Source organism: Rattus norvegicus, chromosome 15 (assembly GCF_036323735.1).
Source record: "Rattus norvegicus strain BN/NHsdMcwi chromosome 15, GRCr8, whole genome shotgun sequence".
NCBI lineage: Eukaryota > Metazoa > Chordata > Mammalia > Rodentia > Muridae > Rattus > Rattus norvegicus.
The window spans coordinates 32,232,310-32,253,529 of NC_086033.1; the positions used below are offsets into that span (position 1 = coordinate 32,232,310).

The 21,220-nt window shown below is 42.3% G+C and overlaps 1 protein-coding gene across 1 annotated transcript in view; it reads left to right on the forward strand.

Moving 5' to 3' along the window:
• Positions 1 to 12,310: 12,310 nt before the first annotated feature.
• The window catches only part of Rnf212b (ring finger protein 212B), a 47,739-nt gene continuing 38,829 nt past the window's right edge, over positions 12,311 to 21,220 (forward strand). Inside the window, exons 1-4 of the mRNA XM_017599876.3 lie at positions 12,311 to 12,445; positions 14,649 to 14,749; positions 17,670 to 17,722; positions 17,929 to 18,003. Coding sequence (XP_017455365.1) covers positions 14,650 to 14,749; positions 17,670 to 17,722; positions 17,929 to 18,003 — 228 coding nt within the window. The 5' untranslated portion in view covers positions 12,311 to 12,445; position 14,649. The remainder of the gene's footprint in view (positions 12,446 to 14,648; positions 14,750 to 17,669; positions 17,723 to 17,928; positions 18,004 to 21,220) is intronic.

Below are 21,220 nucleotides of genomic sequence, written 5' to 3' on the forward strand. Positions count from 1 at the left end.
AGCTCCGAAAAAAAGAACCAAAAAAAAAAAAAAAAAAAAAGACTAAGGACCTGACTAAACATTCATTATCTGTTACTAGGTTCACACATTCATTCTAAATTTAAAGCAATAATTTTCATGTCATAAGTTAGCACGGTTTTATCCAGAGACAAATCATCCGCCTTGCGTCTCATTGTTTTGAAGTCTTGTATTGATGGACTGGCCCATCATTTACTTTCTGTCCTTACACCTACGATAAATTGTCCATTCCCAGATTATGACCTTTAGCCAGATAGTGGCCTCGTTCTTAGCCTAGAAGGAATGTTTTCCTTGATCATAAATTTGTTTTAAACCTGCAAATTTCTTTTCCTACTGCAATTAGCCTGTGACATGTGAAGGCTTACAGAGAGCTCTATTTGCAGCTTTTATTCTACGGGGGACTTGAGATTACTTGTATCAGCTTAAGGATTCTATAAAACCATGATCAGGAATTCAATATCATCAGTTCGTCTACACAGCATTACTATATGAAAGCATATCTTCATATTGATTCTTCAGGAGATCTGTCCCATAGGGTGAGCTGATGCTATGTAACAGTGACAGGAAAGGCACATCAGCATCGAGAAGCAATCCTGGGATGAGGTCTCTGAGGACCCTACATCTCAGAGCACACCCATCGCAGCAGCCGTGCACTATGGTGGGCCAGCTCCAGAAGACTCATTTGCTTGCCATAACCTTTCCTAGACCTCACAAAACCCCCTTCCACATGGGAACATGGAAGCTGGGTTGTCTTAGTTTCTGTTTTATTGCTCTGAAGAGACAACATAACCAACACAACTTATAAAACGAAGCATTTAATTGGGGTTGCTTACACTTTCGGAATGTTAGTCCATGATCACGGTGGGAAGCAGACAGACATGGTCCTGGAGCAGTAGCTGAGAGCTTTACGTTCTGATCTGCTGACAGCAAGCAGGTGTGTGTGTGTGTGTGTGTGTGTGTGTGTGTGTGTGTGTGTGTGTATGTAGGCCAGAAATCAAGGTCACCAAGAAGAGCTTTGGTAGAATTATTACTTTGGTTTGTTATCAGTTCCCAGTCCGGGGTGAGAACATGTTTATCCAAGACTCACACAACATACACTTAAAATGAGTTGTGGGAATTGCTTCATGTTTATCTATAAAGAGCGTTTCCATTTGTCTCTGTGTTTGCATAATAGTCAGCTATAACTGGTCCCTGATAAAAATCTGAGCTGGTGTCAGTCTTTGGCAGTTAGGAGTAGCACTGTGTTTGTCACTGTGGAGGTGGTGGGACCCGGGAGAATGGAGCAGGTCCATGAGGAAGACTAAGGTCTCACACAATAGCCAACGTCATTCATCGGATAGACAGTTTATATCCTGAGGGTTTAGAGGAGTCCCGTGAGTAAAGTGTACAAGCGCAAGCCACACACGGCAGGCAAGCTACTCTCAACAAACACTTGTTTTCCCATAAAGACATAAACAAGTGGTGATCTCCAGTTGTAATGAATCATCTGAAGTAGACTCGCTTCTACCCACAACATCTGCACGAGTACACCTTCCAAGAACAATTTAGTGTTTTGGAAGAAACTGAGGTCATCAGACTCTCATCTTGTTTACTTGGAGTTCGCTCACAAGCACTCATAAATCTCCTCACGGGACTCTGGTCTTGGACCTTGTTCTGTCGGTACCGTAAGGAGTAACTTGGTTAATACATTAAGCCTTTATTTTTGCTAGTATCTTTGGAACAGAACCCTAAGAGTGGAATTGCTGATATAAATGCATCTACATCTCTTAGACATGGCCCTTTTCACCTCAGGGAGAGATGGCTGACTTCTTCTTCTTCTTTTTTTTTAATCATACATATATGAGACACCATAGCTGTCTTCCGACACACCAGAAGAGGGCATTGGATCCCATTACAGATGGTTGTGAGCCACCATGTGGTTGCTGGGAATTGAACTCAGGACCTCTGGAAGAGCAGCCAGTGCTTTTAACCACTGAGCCATCTCTCTAGCCCAGGTGGTTGACTTCTTATCCAGAGATCTTGTCCTGTTCTTATTCTGAGAATGGAGGGAGACAGACAGCAGTGGACAAATAGGGGAACTTTTATTTGCCGCTCAACAGTGACAGTTCTAATAGAAAAGCAGAAATAGAGACCCTTTGTGGCAATAGGATGCCAAGCAGAGAGATTATATGTGTTGGTTTGAATGTGACCGACCCCCATAGACATACATTTGAATGCTTGATCACTGTTTTGGAAAGGATTAGAAGCTGTGGGTTTGTTGGAGGACGTGTGTCACTGGGGTTGGCTTTGGGGTTTCAAAAAACCATATACAGCCCCAGTCGTCGTCTTCTTCTTCTTCTTCTTCTTCTTCTTCTTCTTCTTCTTCTTCTTCTTCTTCTTCTTCTTCTTCTTCTTCTTCTTCTTCTTCCTCCTCCTCCTCCTCCTCCTCCTCCTCCTCCTTCTCCTCCTCCTCCTCCTCCTGACTCCTCCTCCTCCTTCTTCTTCCTCTTCCCTTTCCCCTTCCCCTTCTCCTCCTTCTCCTCCTTCTCCTCCTCCTCCTCCTTCTTTTCCTCCTCCTCCTTCTCCTCCTTTTCCTCCTCCTCCTCCTCCTTCTTCTTCCTCTTCCCCTTTCCCTTCCCCTTCTCCTCCTCCTTCTCCTCCTCCTCCTCCTTCTCCTCCTTCTCCTCCTTCTTCTCCTCCTCCTTCTCCTCCTCCTCCTCTTCCTCCTCCTTTTCCTCTTCCTCCTTCTCCTCTTCCTTCTCCTCCTTTTCCTCCTCCTCCTCCTCCTCCTTCTCCTCCTCCTCCTCCTTCTCCTCCTCCTTCTCCTCCTTTTCCTCCTCCTCCTCCTTCTCCTCCTTCTCGTCCTCCTCCTCCTCCTTTTCCTCCTCCTCCTCCTCCTCCTCCTCCTCCTCCTTCTCCTCCTTCTCCTCCTCCTCCTCCTGACTCCTCCTCCTCCTCCTCTTCCTCCTCCTCCTCCTCCTTCTTCCTCCCTTTCGGCTTCGTGCTTGTGAATCAGATGTAATATTTCAACTACTTCTCCAAACATCATACCTGCTCGTCAGTTGCCATCCTCCACCATGATGGTCATGAACCAACTTAAAACTTTAAGCAAGCTCCTAATTAAATGCTTTCTTCTGTAAGTTGTCTTGGTCATGGTGTCTCTTCAGAGCAAAAGAACAGTAAGGCATTGTGTTGCAGAATATTTGATCACACCCTTAGCACACACCTTTAACCCCTCTGGCTGGACTACAGACACAACCTTAGTACACACCTTTAATTCCAAACAATGAAAGGAACGTCAGTTTGTAGAAAGAAGCACCCATATTTGGAAGTGATATCCAATTAAACGGTAGACAAAATGACGAATCAAAGAAAGATTTGACAGAACAGATTGCCAGAGTTAGTTTGAAGGCCAAGCAAAGCAAAAAGTCAGAGGCTGAGAGAAGAAGTCAGATGAGTCAGCTTGGAGAGGAGTTTGAGTCGGAACAGCTGAGTTGAATCAGCCAGATAGAGGTCAGAAAGAACTAGGAAGTGCTGATCTTATCAGTAGCGAGTCTCAGAGGCTCAAAACATTCTAGGCCTAGATAAGATTATACAAAGGCTAGAAGCTTCCAGGAGTCAGCCTAGGTTAGCAGACAGAGGCAATTAGCCTCTGCGATGATAATTACTATAGGAGAATAAAAGTTATATTTACAAAGTTGTGTGACAACTCGTCCTCTCAGAAGGATTTGGGGGTGCCAGCTGAGAGAGGTTACAGATATTATAGTTCTGTGCTCTCAGCTGGCTTTAGGGTGTCAGCTGAGCGATACCAGCAAGTGTTACAGTTTGAAAGCTCTCAGAGGTCTCGGAGTGCCAACTAAAAGTAATCCCTTGCAGAGCAAGTCTTTGGAGAGCAAGCCACTGATTCCAGTAGCAGGAACAGCTCCCCTTTCTGGCAAGTCAGAAAGTCTGGGGCAAGTCCCCCCCTTGAAACTGAAGCAGTGGGTCTCAAAGGCAGGAATAATGGATACTGGAACGGGAGCAGCAACCGTACTCCGCCCTCAAGAAATCCCACACATAGAGGGCAGCATCCCTTAGAGCAGGAGAAATGGCAACAGGTCTCCTGTAAGACCCATGGTGAATCTCAAGAACAGCATTCCTTCTCCGAATAGTGTCTAGGAGCTGGGTACCAGACATAGCCAGGAGCCAGCTGGGATCTAGATTCTACCTGTACTGGACCCTCAAGTGTTTCCCTTTTTCCCATTCCAAAGAGTGAGCCAGTGAGTCTGTCTGTCCAAATCTTGTATATCCTAGTATGTAAAGCCCAGTGAGGCATCTTTTGGGTATATGCTCAAGAGTGTTATAGCTGGGTCTTCAGGGAGATTTATTTCCAGTTTTCGGGGGAAACTCCATATTGACTTCAAGAGTAGTTATACCAGTTTGCAATCCCACCAGCAATAGAGGAGTGTTCCCTTTTTTCCACATCCTTGCCAGTATGTGCTGTTACCTGAGGTTTTGATCTTAGCCATTCCCACCGGTGTGAGGTGAAATCTCAGGGTCATTTTGATTTGCATTTACCTAATGACTAAAACTTTAAACATTTCTGTAAGTGCTTCTCAGCCATTCGAGATTCCTCTGTTGTGATTCTCTGTTTAGCTCTATACCTCATTTTTTGATTGGGTTGTTTGGTTTCTTTGGAAGTTAGCTTCTTGAGTTCCTTATATATTTTGGATATTAGCCCTCTATTGGATGTGGGGTTAGTGAAGATTTTTTTTCCCAATATGTAGGTTGCTGATTTGTCCTGTTGACTATACAGAAGCTTTTCAGTTTCATGAGGTCCCATTTATCAATTCTTGATCTTAGAGCCTGAGCCATTGGAGTTCTGTTTAGCAACCCCATCCCCAACTCCACTCCCACTGCCAATGAGTTTGAGGCTCTTTCCCACTTTCTCTTCTATTAGAGTCAGTGTATCTGGTTTTATGTTGAGGCCCTTGATACACTTGGACTTGAGCTTTGTACCAGGTGACAAATATGGATCTATTTTCATTTTTTCTACATACAGACTGCCAGTTAGACCAGTACCATTTATTGAAGATGCTTTTGTTTTTCTATTTTTTTTTTTTGGCTTCTTTGTCAAAGATCAAGTGTCCACTTCAGCAAAGTGGCAGGATATAAAATTAAATCAAACAAAAGCCTATACTCAACAAAGTGGAAAATCTAAAGAAATGGATCTGAACAGATTCCACATACCAAAGTTAAGTCAAGATCAGATGAACTATATAAACAGTACCATAATCTCTAAGAAAGTATAAGCAATCATAAAAACATCCCAACCAACAAAAAGCCCAGAGCCTGATGATTTTAATTCAGAATTCTACCAGACCTTCAAAGAGAGCTAATACCAATACTCCTCAAACTATCCCACAAAATAGAAACAGAAGGAAGACCACCTAATTTATTTTATGAGGTCAAAGTTACCCTGATACCTAAGCCACACAAAAACCCAACCAGGAAAGAGAACTTCAGACCAATTTTGCTTAAGAATATCTATACAACAATATTCAATAAAATTCCCACAAACCAAATCCAAGAACACATTAAAACCATCATTCACCATGACCAAGTAGGCTTCATCCCAGGGATGATAATGTTGGTTCAACATACGAAAATCTATTAATGTGATCCACTACATATGAAAGACCCCAGCTTAGCAGCAGTAACGCCATTTTGCAAGGCTGTACTTAAGATGACTGGTTCAGGGAAAGGTTAGAACACTGAGTACACAGCGGCTGCCAAGCAGGATGTGTATGGTTGAAGGCCTGGCAACAGGACGACTGCGGTTGAGCACCTGACAATGAGAAAAGCCCCGGGAGAGGTCCCACACCCTGGTGGGGGGCCGAGTCAGCCGTTATGTTCCAAGAAGGGGGGGTTGGGGATTTAGCTCAGTGGTAGAGCGCTTGCCTAGCAAGCGCAAGGCCCTGGGTTCGGTCCCCAGCTCCGAAAAAAAAGAAAAAAAAAAAAGTATCCTCTGACCAAGAAGGTAGCTAGGAAACTTGCCCCCGGGCTGAACCCTTGCCACATTAGAATCCACCAATTATATCCCTGTAACCATGCATCTGCTTCTGTATGCTTGCTTCTGCTCTCCAGAATCCTATAAAAAGCCCATCCTTGGTTCCGTGGGGCACGCCAGTCCCCCGAGTGACTGAAGCGCCCACAGGTGCCTGTGTATCCCGACAATAAACCAAATCCTCTTGCAGATTGCATCCTGTGGCCTCGGTCTGGTCATTGAGTTGGAGGGTCTCCATCCCGAGGGAAAGTTCTCCCTGAGAACTTTTCACATACACAAACTCAAAAAAAAAAAAAAAAATGATCATCTCATTAGATGCTGAAAAGGCATTTGACAAAATAAAACACTCCTTCATGTTAAAAGTATTGGAGAGATCAGGAATTCAAGGCCCATACCTAAACATAGTAAAAGCAATATACAGCAAACCAACAGCCAATATCAAATTAAATGGAGAGATGCTTAAAGCAATCCTACTAAAATCAAGGACAAGACAAGGCTGCCCACTCTCCTCATATCTATTCAATATAGTACTTGAAATTCTAGCTACAGTAATAAATAAGACAACAAAAGGAAATCAAGGGGATACAAATTGGCAAGGAGGAAGTCAAGGTATCACTATTTGCAGATGATATGATAGTATACTTAAGTGATCCCAAAAATTCCACCAGAGAACTACTACAGCTGGTAAACAACTTCAGCAAAGTGGCTAAGATCAACTCAAACAAATCAGTAGCCTTCCTTTATATGAATGACAAACGGGCTGAGGAAGGAAATAGGGAAACAGCACCCTTCACAGTAGCCACAAAGAATATAAAAAACTTTGGGGTAACTCTAACCAAACAAGTGAACGATCTGTACAAAAATGACTCCAAGTCACTCAAGAAAGAAATCAAAAAAGAAAATGAAGAGATCTCCCATGCTCATGGACTGGTAGGATCAACATAGTAAAAATGGTCATTTACCAAAAACATTCTACAGATTCAACACAACCCCTATCAAAATTCCAACACAATTCTTCACAGACATGGAAAGAGCAATTCTCAGTTTCGGATGGAAAAACGACCATGCTTTTGTTTGGAGAAATGTGGACTTTGGAATTTTGGATTAGATTATTTGATGCTTTATGTGGGGCTTAAGGGGCCCATAGTAAGAACGCGGCAGACAGTGGTGCTGAGAGACTTGAACTGTGGAGGCCTGGCTCGAGAAATTTCAGAGGAGAATACTAGTTTGTGGCTGAGAGACCGTTCTTGTGATATTTTGCCAAAGAACATAACTGATTTCTGCCCTTGCCTGGAGCTCCATTGACGTTTTGGATTATTTGCCTTGGCAAAGGAGATCTCGAACCAGCTCAGTACTGACTCTGTTGTGTGTTTTTTTTTTTTTTGTTTTTTTTTTTTAAAGATTTATTTATTTATTATGTATATAGCTTTTTGCCTGCATGTATGCCTACAGACCAGAAGAGGGCGCCAGATCCCATTACAGATGGTTGTGAGCCACCATGTGGTTGCTGGGAATTGAACTCAGGTTCTCTGGAAGAGCAGTAGGGTGCTCTTAACCGCTGAGCCATCCCTCCAGCCTTGTTGTGTGGTTATTAATGTTCATTCTTCTGCAGATCTATAACGAAAAGGAGCAACCTCAGCGAGGAACAATAGAAAATGTACAGTTTGAGGTCTCAGGAGCTCAAGCCCAGGCTCAGCGCCTGGCAGTCTTAGGAAGACCTGCTGCCTGCAGATCCAGATGTAGAACTCTCAGCTCCTTCTCCAGCATCATGTCTGCTGAATGCTGCCAGGCTTCCTGCTGTGACGATGATGGACTAAACCTCTAAGCTGTAAGCCAGCCTCAATTAAACATTTTCCTTCTTAAGCGTTGCCTTGGTCATGGTGTTTTTTTGTTTTTTTTTTTCACAGCAATAGAAAACCTTACTAAGACACCATAGAAGCCTAAATTCAATCCTCAGATCCATGATGAAAGGAGAGAACCAACTCCAAAAAGTTGTCTTTGACCCCCTTCAACCTCCACATGCACACACACTAATAATAACAATAGTCACAATCAATAAAATAAACCATTCAAAGAGTGTGCCTTTGTTTTTGCAGTACTGTGGCTTGAACCCAGGGCCCCATGCACACTAGGCAAATGATCTAAACTTACAGGCTATTTTTTTCCCCCTAGGAACTAACCATTTGTCTGTTTGATTCAAGTTTTATGAAGTTGTTAACATTTTTTATTTTTGGTTCTTTTTTTCGGAGCTGGGGACCGAACCCAGGGCCTTGCGCTTCCTAGGCAAGCGCTCTACCACTGAGCTAAATCCCCAACCCCAGTTGTTAACATTTTAAAAAAGCTCTTTGTATTTTTTTTTTTCCTTTTCTTTTTTTCGGAGCTGGGGACCGAACCCAGGGCCTTGCGCTTGCTACCACTGAGCTAAATGCCCAACCCCAAGCTCTTTGTATTTTAAAGGTATTGGCCTTTTAGTATATAAACGGATTCCATAATTTGTCACTTAGAATCAAATTTCACTTATCGTGGGGTTCCCCCACCACCACACCACTGGGTTTTTATGTGGTTCTTTAAGCAGAAGTGTTGTTTGTTTGTTTGTTTGTTTGTTTGTTTGTTTTTGAGGAGGCTGGAGAGATGATGCTGGCCCAGGTGATCCCAGGCACCATTACACACTGGGCTGGACTGGAAGGAAGCTTAACCAGGCATGTGGGTTAGACAGGAGCTTGGTCAGCTAGCTGTGGGAGAAACGGCCTTCTCTAGAGATGGTATTCAGTGAAACAGCTCTCTTTTGGAGTGAACAAGGGCTCTATAAACGTTGGGGAGTGGGGAGGGGTTTTCGGGTGAGTGTACTTCATTGGCTAGGGCTAAGGTGCTGGGAATGCTTCATTTGCATGAAGTAAAGATTCCAGGTGCTTTCCAGACATGTCCTTATAGGGACAGAGGAAGTTTAACCTGTAATTCGACCACCAGGCTATGGGACTACCTCAAAGGTGGCAGAGCGAGAGTTGATAAGGCCTATGTATGCTGGGACATGAAGCCCAGAGCAAGGAGGAAGCAGTCCTACTCCTGCCAGTCTCGGGATAAGATTTCCCGGTTTGGACAAGTCTTGACCTCACTCTTGCTCTGCACTGGCTTCGCCAGTTACATGGCTTTCCAGCCCCACAAGATAGCTCAGTGATTAAGAGTCACAGCTCTTGCAGAGGACCATAGCTCAGTTCCCAGTACCCACATGTAGTGGCAGCTCACGACCACTTGTAATTCCAGCTCCAGGGGATCCAATACCCTCTTCTGGCCTCCAGGGGTACCGATAAACAAGCAGACCCAGACATATACATACAAATAAAAAAGAAAATGAAAATAAAAGAATGGCAATTGCTGGAGATCAGATGCTGAGCTGAGGGTCTAATGGACACTACACCCCAGCTCCACCCCTAACTCTGAAAGGATTTTTGATACAGTGAAATTCATCAATCTTTCATTATCTTTAGATTTTTATATAATAAGAATATTTCCTCCTTTCCTAGGTTATAATTATACTTCATTTTCACACATATATTTCTGAACGATTTAAAATTTTTTCTGACAAACAATGTAAGAAATATACTTACAATTAGATGTGGTGGTACAGCCTTTCCTCCCAGCACTTGGGAGGGAGAGACAAGTGGATCTCCTCCTTGGTCTACATAATGAAATGAGTTCAGGACAGTCAGGACCATATAGAAAGACTATTTCAGCAGCCACATGGTGGCTCACAGCCATCTGTAATGAGATCTGATGCCCCCTTCTGGTGTGTCTGAAGACAACTACAGTGTACTTACATATAATAAATAAATAAATCTTTTTTTAAAAAAGAAAATTTTATTTGGGGTTATGTAAAAATTTTTTTAAAAAAGAAAGACTCTATTTAAAAAAAGAAAGGGGGTTGGGGATTTAGCTCAGCGGTAGAGCGCTTGCCTAGTGAGCGCAAGGCCCTGGGTTCGGTCCCCAACTCCGAAAAAAAGAAAAAAGAAAAAAAAAAGAAAAAAAAAAGAAGAAATATATTAAATGCACTCTTTTTTGTTTGTTTATTTTTTTAAAGATTTATTTATTTAATGCAAGTGAGTGAGTACATTGTAGCTGTCTTCAGATACACCAAAAAGGGGCATTAGATCCTTTTATAGATGGTCATGAGCCACCTTATAGATGCTGGGAATTGAACTCAGGACCTCTTGAAGAAGAGCCAGTGCTCCAGCCCCTTTGCTTTTGAAACAGGGTTTTACACTGTAGTTCAGGCCACCTGGAGCTTACTACGTGTCCCAGACAAGCCTTAAACTCTTGGCTTTCCCTTGTATTTTCAGGTGTGAGTGTGTGTGTGTGTGTGTGTGTGTGTGTGTGTGTGTGTGTGTGTGTGTGTGAACTGAACCTAGGGCCTGTGCACAAGCACGTGTTTTACCCTCCTAGCCTCTTCAATACATGTTTGTTTATTTTAGACACAGGGTTTCTCTGTGTAGCCTTTGATGTTCGGGAACTCGATCTGTAGCCCAGGCTGACCTTGAGTTCAGAGATAAACCTGTGCCCTAACAATTAAAGGTGTGGCCACCACTACCAGGCTTCTGTATGTTTATTGCAATGTGTCTAAAAGGACATGTTTCTGAGATGCCAAATCTTTTAAGTACTCCATTTTAGAGAACCTGACCTAAGTTTGAACTCAGGTAAACTAACAGGCTGGTACCTAGCATTAATTTCCAAGTTGTCCCTTAACCGAACCTGAGCCTAGTTCCAGTCTCTAGGCTAATCTCCAACAAGACCAGTGTTTCCAGGTTATACCCCCAACAAGACCAGAGTCTTCAGGTTATTCCCCCAACAAACCTGCACCCCCGGGTTACAAGTCCACCCCCTGCCTAACGTCCACCAATGCAGAGGGAAGCAGAAATTAAGTTTATGATAAGACTCCCAGTACCAGCCAATTATGTTAAAGGCCACAGTAGCTTTCCAATCAGATGCTTGCACACGGACTCCCTGCTTGCTACTTACTATAAAGCCTTGTCCCAATAGACATTCGGGGCTCCCCCACCTCCAAAACCGCCCGGGCGTGATGGTGGTGCTTTTGGGGGCAGGACGGGAGGGTGGGTGGGGCGAGCTAGCTCCAATAGAATAACGACCCTGCTGTGAGTTGCATCAGATTGGCTCCTGTATGTGTTTTGGGGGATCGCTAAGGTTTCCCTGGCACATTTCTAAACTTTTACAGGTGCTCTGTATTTTAACATTTAAATGAAGCTGTTTCCAACACACAGATACTGAAAGGTTGTCCCTACCCCCAGGTTTTGTTTCTTTGTTTGGGTTTTGTTGTTGTTGTTGTTTGTTTTTTTTTTCTTTAATTTTTAGAGACAGGGTTTTGCTGTAGCCCAGGATATCCTAGAACTTACTATCTAGACCAACCTGACCTAAAAGCAAAAGAATCACTGATAACAAGGGCAGTAGAAACGTTTATTGTCCTTCTTTCTTATCAGTTTTTAAAGATTTATTTATTTATTTATTATATATAAGTACACTGTAGCTGTCTTCAGACACACCCAACCCCATTACAGATGGTTGTGAGCCACCATGTGGTTGCTGGGATTTGAACTCATGACCTCTGGAAGAGCAGTCGGGTGCTCTTAACCGCTGAACCATCTCTCCAGCCCCTTTCTTATCAGTTTTATCCTCTCTTTGTCCCCTTTTTCTTTTCTTTCTGGGATAGGGCCTTGAGTGTCTCAGGTCGTAACTAGGTATGTGGCTGAGGATGATATTGAGTTCTTTCATCTTTCTGCCTCACCTTCCCAAGCATGGGGTTATTTATTCAACCAAAAAAAAAAAAAAAGAAAGAAAAGAAAAGAAAAGAAAAAAAAAAAGCTAAACTTTTTTTTCCTGGAGAGCTGTTTGTTGTGTGTTTAAGCCAATCAGCCTCTATCCACATAACTTCTTAGTTTTTCTATTTCTAATTTATGCTGTACTTTTAAAGCATCCATGATTTTCACTTCATTTTAGATTATGTCAAAGCTTCTATGGCTTTGCGACTCCATTTTCTTTGGTTTTGGGGGTCGTTTGTTGGAAAATGAATAGGCTCATTTCCCCCCTCTCAGCTTCCATGGTAACAAGGGGTGCTTCGAAGACCTCTTGGACTTGTCAGGCCACCGTAGGGCCCACCTGCCAAGGGAGCCGGCCTGGCTGCTTCTGCGGCTGCGCAAGAGGATCCCCGCCCCACCCCACCCTGCCTGTCCCCGCCTGTCCCCGCCCACACCGCGTGCTGGTTCAGTCTGGCAGCAGCCTCACACCTGGTAGCTGTCCCCTGCGGTGGCGGCTGCTTGTTTTCCCGCCATTTCCTGTGCCTCGTGAGAGAACCGGATGGTTTGAGATCTGAAGTGTTGGATCCCGGCTACCAAGCTGGTAGGGACATGAGCTAGAGTCAAGCTGGAGGCCGCGCGAAGGCTGGCGGCCTCTTCCCCAGCCAGTCAAGGCCGCTTATTACTCCAGTGTAGCCGTGACTGAAACCCACCAGCCTGGTGCTGTGAGGACGGTTTATTTAGATATTTATTTATTTAGATTGTTTATTTACTCATTCATTCATTCATTCATTCATTCATTCATTCATTCATTCATTGACAGGTTCTCACTACATAGCCCTGACTGTCCTGTAGACCAGGACATGGCCTCCTAACACACAGTGAATCTGCCTGCATCTGCCGTCCAAGTGCCAGGATTAACGTCCTGTGCTACCTCATCCTACCATTTAGTAAATAAAAGAACGTTTTACGTTTATTTGTGTGGTGGGGTGGGGGTCATGCGAATAGTAACTGGGTGGTGGCTCGCTTGCTGTGGTGCACTTGTGGAAGTCAGGGGGCAGCCTCTGGGAGTCTGTCCTACCTGTGGATCCCAGGTGTCAAGCTCAAGTCACCAGACCTAACAGTAAGCAGCACCACTATCTTAACCAATGAGCCATTTCTCCAGCTCCATTGATCATAAATCTTAAACGGCAGATGTTTATTTTATTTCTTGACACAGGGTCTCACTATTTAACTCTGGCTGGCCTTGAACTTACAGAGGTCCACCTACTTCTGTTTCCCAAAAGTTCTTGGACTGAAGGTATGTGCCACTTCGCTGGCTAAGTGGCAGAATTTTTTAAGATGGGGTGCAAAGTAACCTCATTCACTTTGTAAGCCTTTGCATAAACTGGCACTCTAAAAATGAGTATTGTCGAGAGAAAAGGATTGTGGTAGGGAAGAAGTAACTTGTTTTAACATTTTAAATATTAATTTATATTTTATTAAGAAATTTATAAATATATGATATATTATATTATGTTAATACATTAATATTAACTAGCATATTCATATCCAACATAGTTTGTTGTGTTCTTTTATAGAGCCCAAATGTCAGTTTCTTCATTTAAAACACTCCTACAGCCTGGTCTACAGAGTAAATTCCAGAATAGACAGGGCTACACAGAGAAACCCTGTATGGAAAAACAAAGCAACTCCCACAAAGAGGGCCAACAAGATGGCCCAGTAGGTACAAGTGGTTGTCATTTATGTGGAGCTCATGATCCCCAGAATCAGCATGGTGGAAGGAGCTCTCAAAAGTTTCCTATGACCTCTACACTTGCCTGCTCCACCTATGAAATAAACATTTTTTTTCAAACCTCATAAAATCACTTTTGTTTGGATATATATTTAAGAAATTGTACAAAAGTTGCTGTTAGAAAAAAGACAAAATCATACCATACAAATTATGGTATGATTACCATGTGAATGGAGGGCCTGTTTAATACAGGAACATGCATTTTCTACAGAATCAGGAGAATCGGATTCTAATTCCAGAATTACCAGTAAAGATGGAGTTTTGAAAAGGTTGGTTAGTCCTGGTTATAGTCACGTACATCGTGTGTCTGTGTGTGGGAGGGGCTAGGATAAGCTTGCTCCTGACTTTAACACCTTCCAGATCTGTGACTGGGTTTCTGTGAAGTAGAAGGTGTGTAAGCTGAGACTGTTATCACTCAACTGTTTCCTTTATATGAAACATGTCCAAGTGCATAATGTGTGGTCCTTCTGATCCAGCACTGTCTATTGGCTCCTTTCTCTGCCCTATTAATAAAGACACAGGCTGGGCCTGGGGCTCAGTGGTGGTGTGCGTGTTTAATGTAGCACCTCACAAACATGATGGCATTCCTCACGTTTTTAAAGATTGATTTTCTAGTTATAAATTGGTATATGTGTTAAGCTACAAAACTTAGAAAGCAAAAGCGAGTTAAAGTAAAGGCAAGCACATAAATATAAATACTTAACAACTATGCCACTCCAAGAAAGGGGGAAAGCCTCATTTCTGATTTCCTATGACTTTTGTACAATTTTTGCACACACACGTATGTACGTACACACACACACACACACACACACACACAAAGACACACACGTGCTCTATGGCATATAGTAAAGGTAGTTTGCCATGTTACATGTATATCACTACAGACAACGTAATGCACACAAATTCGCTCCCACACCCAGTAAACTGAAAAGTTAATCAGTTTTATTGTAACAGCTATAATTCTGTCATGCTCTACGTTATTCTTATTCTTTCTCTCTATCTGGTCCAGAATGGATTGGTTTCATTGCAACCAGTGTTTCCGAAAAGATGGGGCCCATTTCTTTGTCACCAGCTGTGGCCATATTTTCTGTAAAAAGTGTATGACTCTGGGTGAGTGACTTCTTTTCAGATTTATCCCAAAATGATTTCTAACTTGGATATAGTGGATAGTCATTTCTCTGTGTGATGTAGAATAAATGTCAGTTAGTAGGCATCAATGACAATATGGATACTGTACGCAGCTGTTCATTTTGGAAATTGAAGGAATCCATTAATAAAAGAATGGAACTAACTGATTTAGCAATAGTGTTACTCTTCAGTGTTTTGAATTGTGTCAGGAAAAGTCATAATGGATGAAAAATGATGTTGATACCTTGGAGTTTAATAAGCAATTTCCTGTTTATTTGGCAGTGTTCAGTATAGAACTAGGGCTTTGCGCATGCTTGGTAAGTGCTCTGCCAGGGGCTTACTTCTTAAGCTCCTATACAATTAAAAAAATAAGTTACAGTGTTTATTTTCAGTAAACTGATTTTTAAAAATAGTTTTTGCTTTTCCTGTTGTTTTTGAGGCAGGATCTATAATTACTATATAGCTTTAACTGTCCTTGAACTCACAATCTTCCCGCCCCAGCCTCCCAAATGCTGGGATTTCAGGTATATATCACCATATCCAGCCTCTAGCACCAGTCTTCTGAATTTTCACCACAGTCCTTGGTCGTAATTGTATTCTGTAAATAAGGAAATTATCTGAGAGAATAAATGATTGCCAGCTTCTTACAACTATCAAGTTTTAGAAAGGAAACTTGAAGGCCAGGTAGAGTGTGGCAACAAATGCCTTTAATCACAACACTGAAGAGGCAAAATCAAGCAGATCTCTGAGTTCCTGGCCAGCCAGAGCTATAAAGTGAGACCCTGTCTCAAAGAAAGAGAAGTTGAGTTTAAAGTTTTATTTTGTAGTGAGCATTAGGAACTGAACCCAGGACCTTTAGGATGCTAGACAAATTTCTGAGCTACACCCCTAATCTAATCACTATTTTGTTTTATTAATAGGAAAATTCTTAGGGCTGGGTGAGCTGACATGGTGGTTATGACTATAACTACTAGGGAGGCTCAGTCAAGAGGGTTGGTTACTTGAACAGAGGAGTTTGAAGGCCAGTATAGGCAACATACAGATTCTGTCTGAGAACAACTATAACAAAAACCCTATAAATTATCCAAATTGCAAAAAAAGGAATTTTTCCCTACTTAGGACAGGATGCTTTGATCAAGAAAAACATCTTAGAAAGCATTATGCTGCAGTAGGGTTTTGAACAATAAACTGGAGTTTGCCAAGTTTGGCAAAGATCATTCTAATTTAAAACTGGGGGCTGGACAGATGGCTCAGTGGTTCGGAGCACTTGCTGCTCTTGCAGGGGATGTGTGTTTGGTTCCCAGCATCTACACAGTGCCTCATTGCCCTCTTCTGGCATCCACAGGCACTAGGCACACACCACACATGGTACACATACTTATAGGCAGGCAAATGCTCATGTATATAAAATAAAAACACATCTTTTAAAACAGTTTAAGACAGGGGTTGGGGATTTAGCTCAGTGGTAGAGTGCTTGCCTAGGAAGCGCAAGGCCCTGGGTTCAGTCCCCAGCTCCAAAAAAAAAAGAACCAAAAAAAAAAAAAAAACAGTTTAAGACAGTAGCACGTGTAATAACAGGACATCATTAAATTGTAGTGCAGATACTTACCCAGAGTCGAGATAGAGTAGAGACAGGTAAAATGGTGAAAGATGAAGCTAGTGGTAGGCAGAAGCAAAATGGTAGAAATTTCTATCCATCAGGGTAAGGATCCTGAACGGTTAACCTGTTGGTTCTAGAAAGCTGTAGAGTTGTGTTTCTTTTAAACAGGATTTTTTCACTTGCTGGCTCATACGGAGATCAGTATATAGGGCAGACTGGGAAAGAAGCTCTCTTCCCCAAGGAAAGAACAGTCATATTAAATAGTCTCTGGAGAACTTTGTCTTCCTGTCTGAGGCTCTTGACCCTTTTGAGTTATCTGCTGATGCAGTGATGTTCTCTATGGTTGCAGCAGCTCACTTTAGAGTGATTGTCTCTGCGAAGCATAAAGCCATGTACTGCTTTTTCCTGACATGGCATCTGTCTTTCTTTTTCTTGGTCTTATGTATGCTAAACAAGTATTCTATCTGAGCCTCATCCACAGCCCCGTGACACTTACCATCAGCAACACTGCTAACACTGCATTTTAAGGAAAGCTTAGAAAGTGCACTTTTTGCCTCTTTCAGATGGCATGAGTTGAAGAGGAAGAGTAGGGGAGCTTCTAGATCTAGGAATATGAGCAAAGTGACAACAGGGTAGGATAACCATGGAGCCAGCCTCTTATAGTACCCAGTGTGTGCCTGCTGTCAGGCAGAGAGGAGAGGTGGCTCAGTGGCTAAAAACACTAGCTATTTTTCTAGAGAACCCAGGTTCAATTCTGAGCCCCCATATGGTGGCTCCAGTTCCAGAGGATCTGACACCTTCTGATTTCCTTAGGCACCAAACATGTAAATGGTACACAGTCATACACAAAGGCAGAACATTCATAGAATAGATATTTTTTAAAAGTCACCTGAAGTGAGGATCATCGTACTCTTGTATTTGTCTGAGAACACTTGCAAATGTATTCCTGTACTACTGTTGGCACAGTAGAAACTACCAGTAAATACCACTAGTCCCAGCACTCAGAAGGCTGAGACAGGAGGGTTGCTACAAGTTTCAGGCTAGTTTGGGCTACATTTATGAAACCTTAGCTCTAAACCAAAGGAAAGCAGACAGAGACATAAACACGGTGCAGGCCTCATACTTCAGCATGTTTGTTTGGCAATGCTGACTTAGAGAACAGAGATCAAGGTGATATGTTTTATAGCACAATGATAATCTAAATTTAGTTAAGAATCTCTTCTACTTGACATTTTACTACATACTCTAGGAAAATCTTACCTCCTGTCCTTAAGAACAAATATCTTTTCCTTTTTCGCTCAGAGAAATGTGGTGTTTGTGGACGTCCTTGCAAGCATCTGGCCCTTTCTGATAATGTAAGTTTTCACCTTTGTCATAAACTGTCATCCGGTCCCTGGCCTGTAGGAAGTACATAACACAGGTAATGAGCAGCTCAAAAATAAAAGAAAAAGAAAGCAAATTTAAAGATGGCAGTTGTAAAGGGTAGTTGTTTAGTGCGGGGTCAGTAGTTCCTTTCATTTTGTTGTGGATATTCTCACTGCGTGTCTTCCTCTCCTCACAGCTAAAGCCTCAGGAGAAGAAGTTCTTCAAAAGCCCTGTGGAGACGGCTGTGCAGTGCTTTAGTCACGTCGCTCAGGTATGATAGCCAGAGGAAGAGCAGGCCTCACTGTGTAAGCTTAAGGCTACCTTGGGTCACGAGTGATACAGCTGGGTACATAGAACCCTTGTCTCCAAGAGAAAGGTGAGGGGAGCCACCTCTACCTCTTTTGAAACAGGGTTTCTTCATGTTAGTCCTGCCGTCCTGGAACTTGCTCTAGAACTCAGAAATCCACCTTTTGCCTCTGCCTGAATTAAAGATTTGTGCCACCACCACCAGGCAGGGAGTTTTGTTTTTTGTTTTGTTTGTTTGTTTGTTTGTTTGTTTTTGTTTTTTTTAATGCTCAGTAAACACAGAGTTTCTTTTTAAACTGTCTTTGTACAGTGGACAGAAACTGCTTTCTTTGCTTTCTTGCCTGATACAATCTCTATAGTTAACTTTTTACTGACTAGAATCTATGGTATGGAGGGAAAACTGCAATCTAATTGAATCTTACTTTGTAGTTCCTACTTCTAGTAACCTGTTCTTGTGGCTCAACAGTGCTCTAAAGAATCGTATCATCATCTTTCTCTGCAGACAGAGGCATTTCTTCAAAATTGCATGTCTAGGCCTACAAAGAATGGATTTGGTAATTTAGCTTGTGACCTTTTGCTTGTAGACCTATATCCATGAATGTATGTCTTATCCTTTGTCTTTCAGTAATCTTTTTTTTTTTTGGTTCTTTTTTTTCGGAGCTGGGGACCGAACCCAGGGCCTTGCTCTTCCTAGGCAAGCGCTCTACCACTGAGCTAAATTCCCAACCCCGTCTTTCAGTAATCTTTGCAATAATATTCAACTTTATTTGGAGTTAACAACCAATTGCTTGAATGTTAGAAAATATTTGTCTTTGCTGATGTCCCATATGTTGGTGAATGATTGACATGGTCAGGAGTAGTAGACTATAGCAAAAGGCAGAGAAAGAGTAGGATCATTTGAGAGAGTTCTCAAGTCGTAAAGACTTTGACTTTCACATGAATATCATTGCCCTCTACATGCTTGGCAAGTGCTCTACCACTGTGCCAAATCCCCAACTATTGTCTTTTTTATTTGCTTGTTGTCCTCGAGGGGAGCCTCCCCCCATCCCCTACTTCTTCGAACTCACTGCTGCTATATATGTGTGCCCGTGTGTTAGAGAAAGGGCCATTGCATACCACAGCAAAAATGTAGGACAGCTTGCAGGAGTCAGTTCTCCTCTCTTTCCAGCACATGGGTGCTGTGGATTAAAGTTTGGTGGCTAGTACTTATTCCACTGAGCCATCTCTCCAGCCCAAGGGAAGGTCTGTTGTATGCTATAACTCACTGTGTAGCTAAGGATGACCCTATATTTCTGATTCTTTCCCCTCTACTTGCATGCTGAGAATATAGGAATGTCCTGCCACTCTAGGTCTATATGTGCTGGGAATAGAACCCGTGGTCTTACATATACTGGGCTAGCAATTAACCCACTGAGCTCCAGCTCCAGGATGTTAATTTATTGTTTTCGTTTGAGAAAGAATCTCACCTTGTAGGCTAGGCTAACCTTAAATGCACAATCATCTTGCCTCTATCCCCTGAATGCTGTACAAGGCATTCAGTACAAGGCATGTACCAAAAACCATACTTGGCTTTGATATTCTTTTTCTTGTTCTTTTGTGTGGTGTATTGCTGGGAGCTGAACCCAGAGTCCCACACATACCAGGCAAGCTTTATACCAGTATCAATTCTTCTTAAGAAAGCTTTTTTTTGTTCTTGCTCTTGCTGCTCTACTCTCTTCCCCTATGTCCCTGTCCCTTCTCTCCCCTTCCCACCCCTCCACATGCCGGCCTCCTTTGTTCCTCCCATCCTTCTTCTCTCATTAAACCTCTCCACGTGGGAAAAAAAAAAGAAAGCTTTTTTTTTTCTTTTTTTCTTGAGACATGCCTCATTATAGCTCAGGATGGCTTTGAACTCATGATTGTTCTTCTTCCATTTCCCAAGAATTGGGATCACAGGCAAGACCCACAACAGCCAGCTTAAGTACACCTTTTCTAAACAGGAAAGTTATCATTAATGTTTCCCCAGCTGCCAATCTTAGCTCTGGAAATACAGTAAGCAGAATTAAAGCTTCGGCTGTAGCTGTCTTAGTCACTTGGATGAGCCATTATATTGAGATATATTCGATGTTGTAAGTCAATAAAATCCAGCTGAGACCCAAGGAGAAATGTAAAAGAGGTCACTTGAACAAGAGAAAAAGCAAAGCTTTGGCTAATATTTAACCCCGTGGTTAGTTAATAATCAGTAAAGAAATTATGTATAGTCTGAATCTTAACCTGCCTAATCACGGGACCAATTATACATGGTCAAATAATCAAGGTAAAATAAATAGAAAGGATCAGTTAATCATCACCTTTGTGATGGGACAGTTTGGTTAAGTCACCAATTTGGAAATGTATTTTCCTACTCTGTGAGGCTGAATAGCTGATGTGGTGCCTACCCCTACACTGAGTCATTCAAGCTTCTACTTAAGGGTCCTCTCCTCAGAAGGATCTTCCCTAGCATCAGAAGCTGCTCCAGCATCTACTTCGTGTCTTGTTTTTCTCACAGCTCCTGTCTGTTGTCTTGCTTACCTCTGAATGCTGTGCTGAAGTACAGCTCTGGGAGGACAGAGGTTTGGTCAGTTTAGTCTGTTGTTCTCTTTGAATAGTTTCTAATACTGAATAAACATGCAAAACATTGCCCTAAGTGAATGAATGGACTGTGGCTCTAAATGTCCATTTCCATTCTCTGTGATGACTCAACAAGGACTTTTTTTCTGCTTTGTTCTAGTTCTTGATAAAGCTTCCTGTTCTTGACTCCACTCTAAACTTTGCAAGAGAATTGAAGAGCTTGTAAGAACCTGCTAGTTTTCTTATATTCCTAAACCATAGACCACCGTCTTTACTCACAACTTGGCACCTTTTAAATAGATGGCAGAATTGTTCCTTCTCTAGTAAAGTCTTCCATGATTTCTGTACCAGAAATTTGTTTTGTTTCTTGTACCCTCTATTGCTTCTAACTCTGCAAAATATTTAACTCTAAAAAATGTGATTTACTTGTGCACATATCTGTTTTATGTTTTTCTCACTTTTTAAAGGCAGACACATCTTTGTAGCACTTAATGGCTTACTAATTGTCTCACCTAAATTCATGAGAAATGTTTTGTAGAGCCAAGTATGGTGGCAAAACCATTTAATCCCAGCACTGGGAAGCAGAGGTAGGG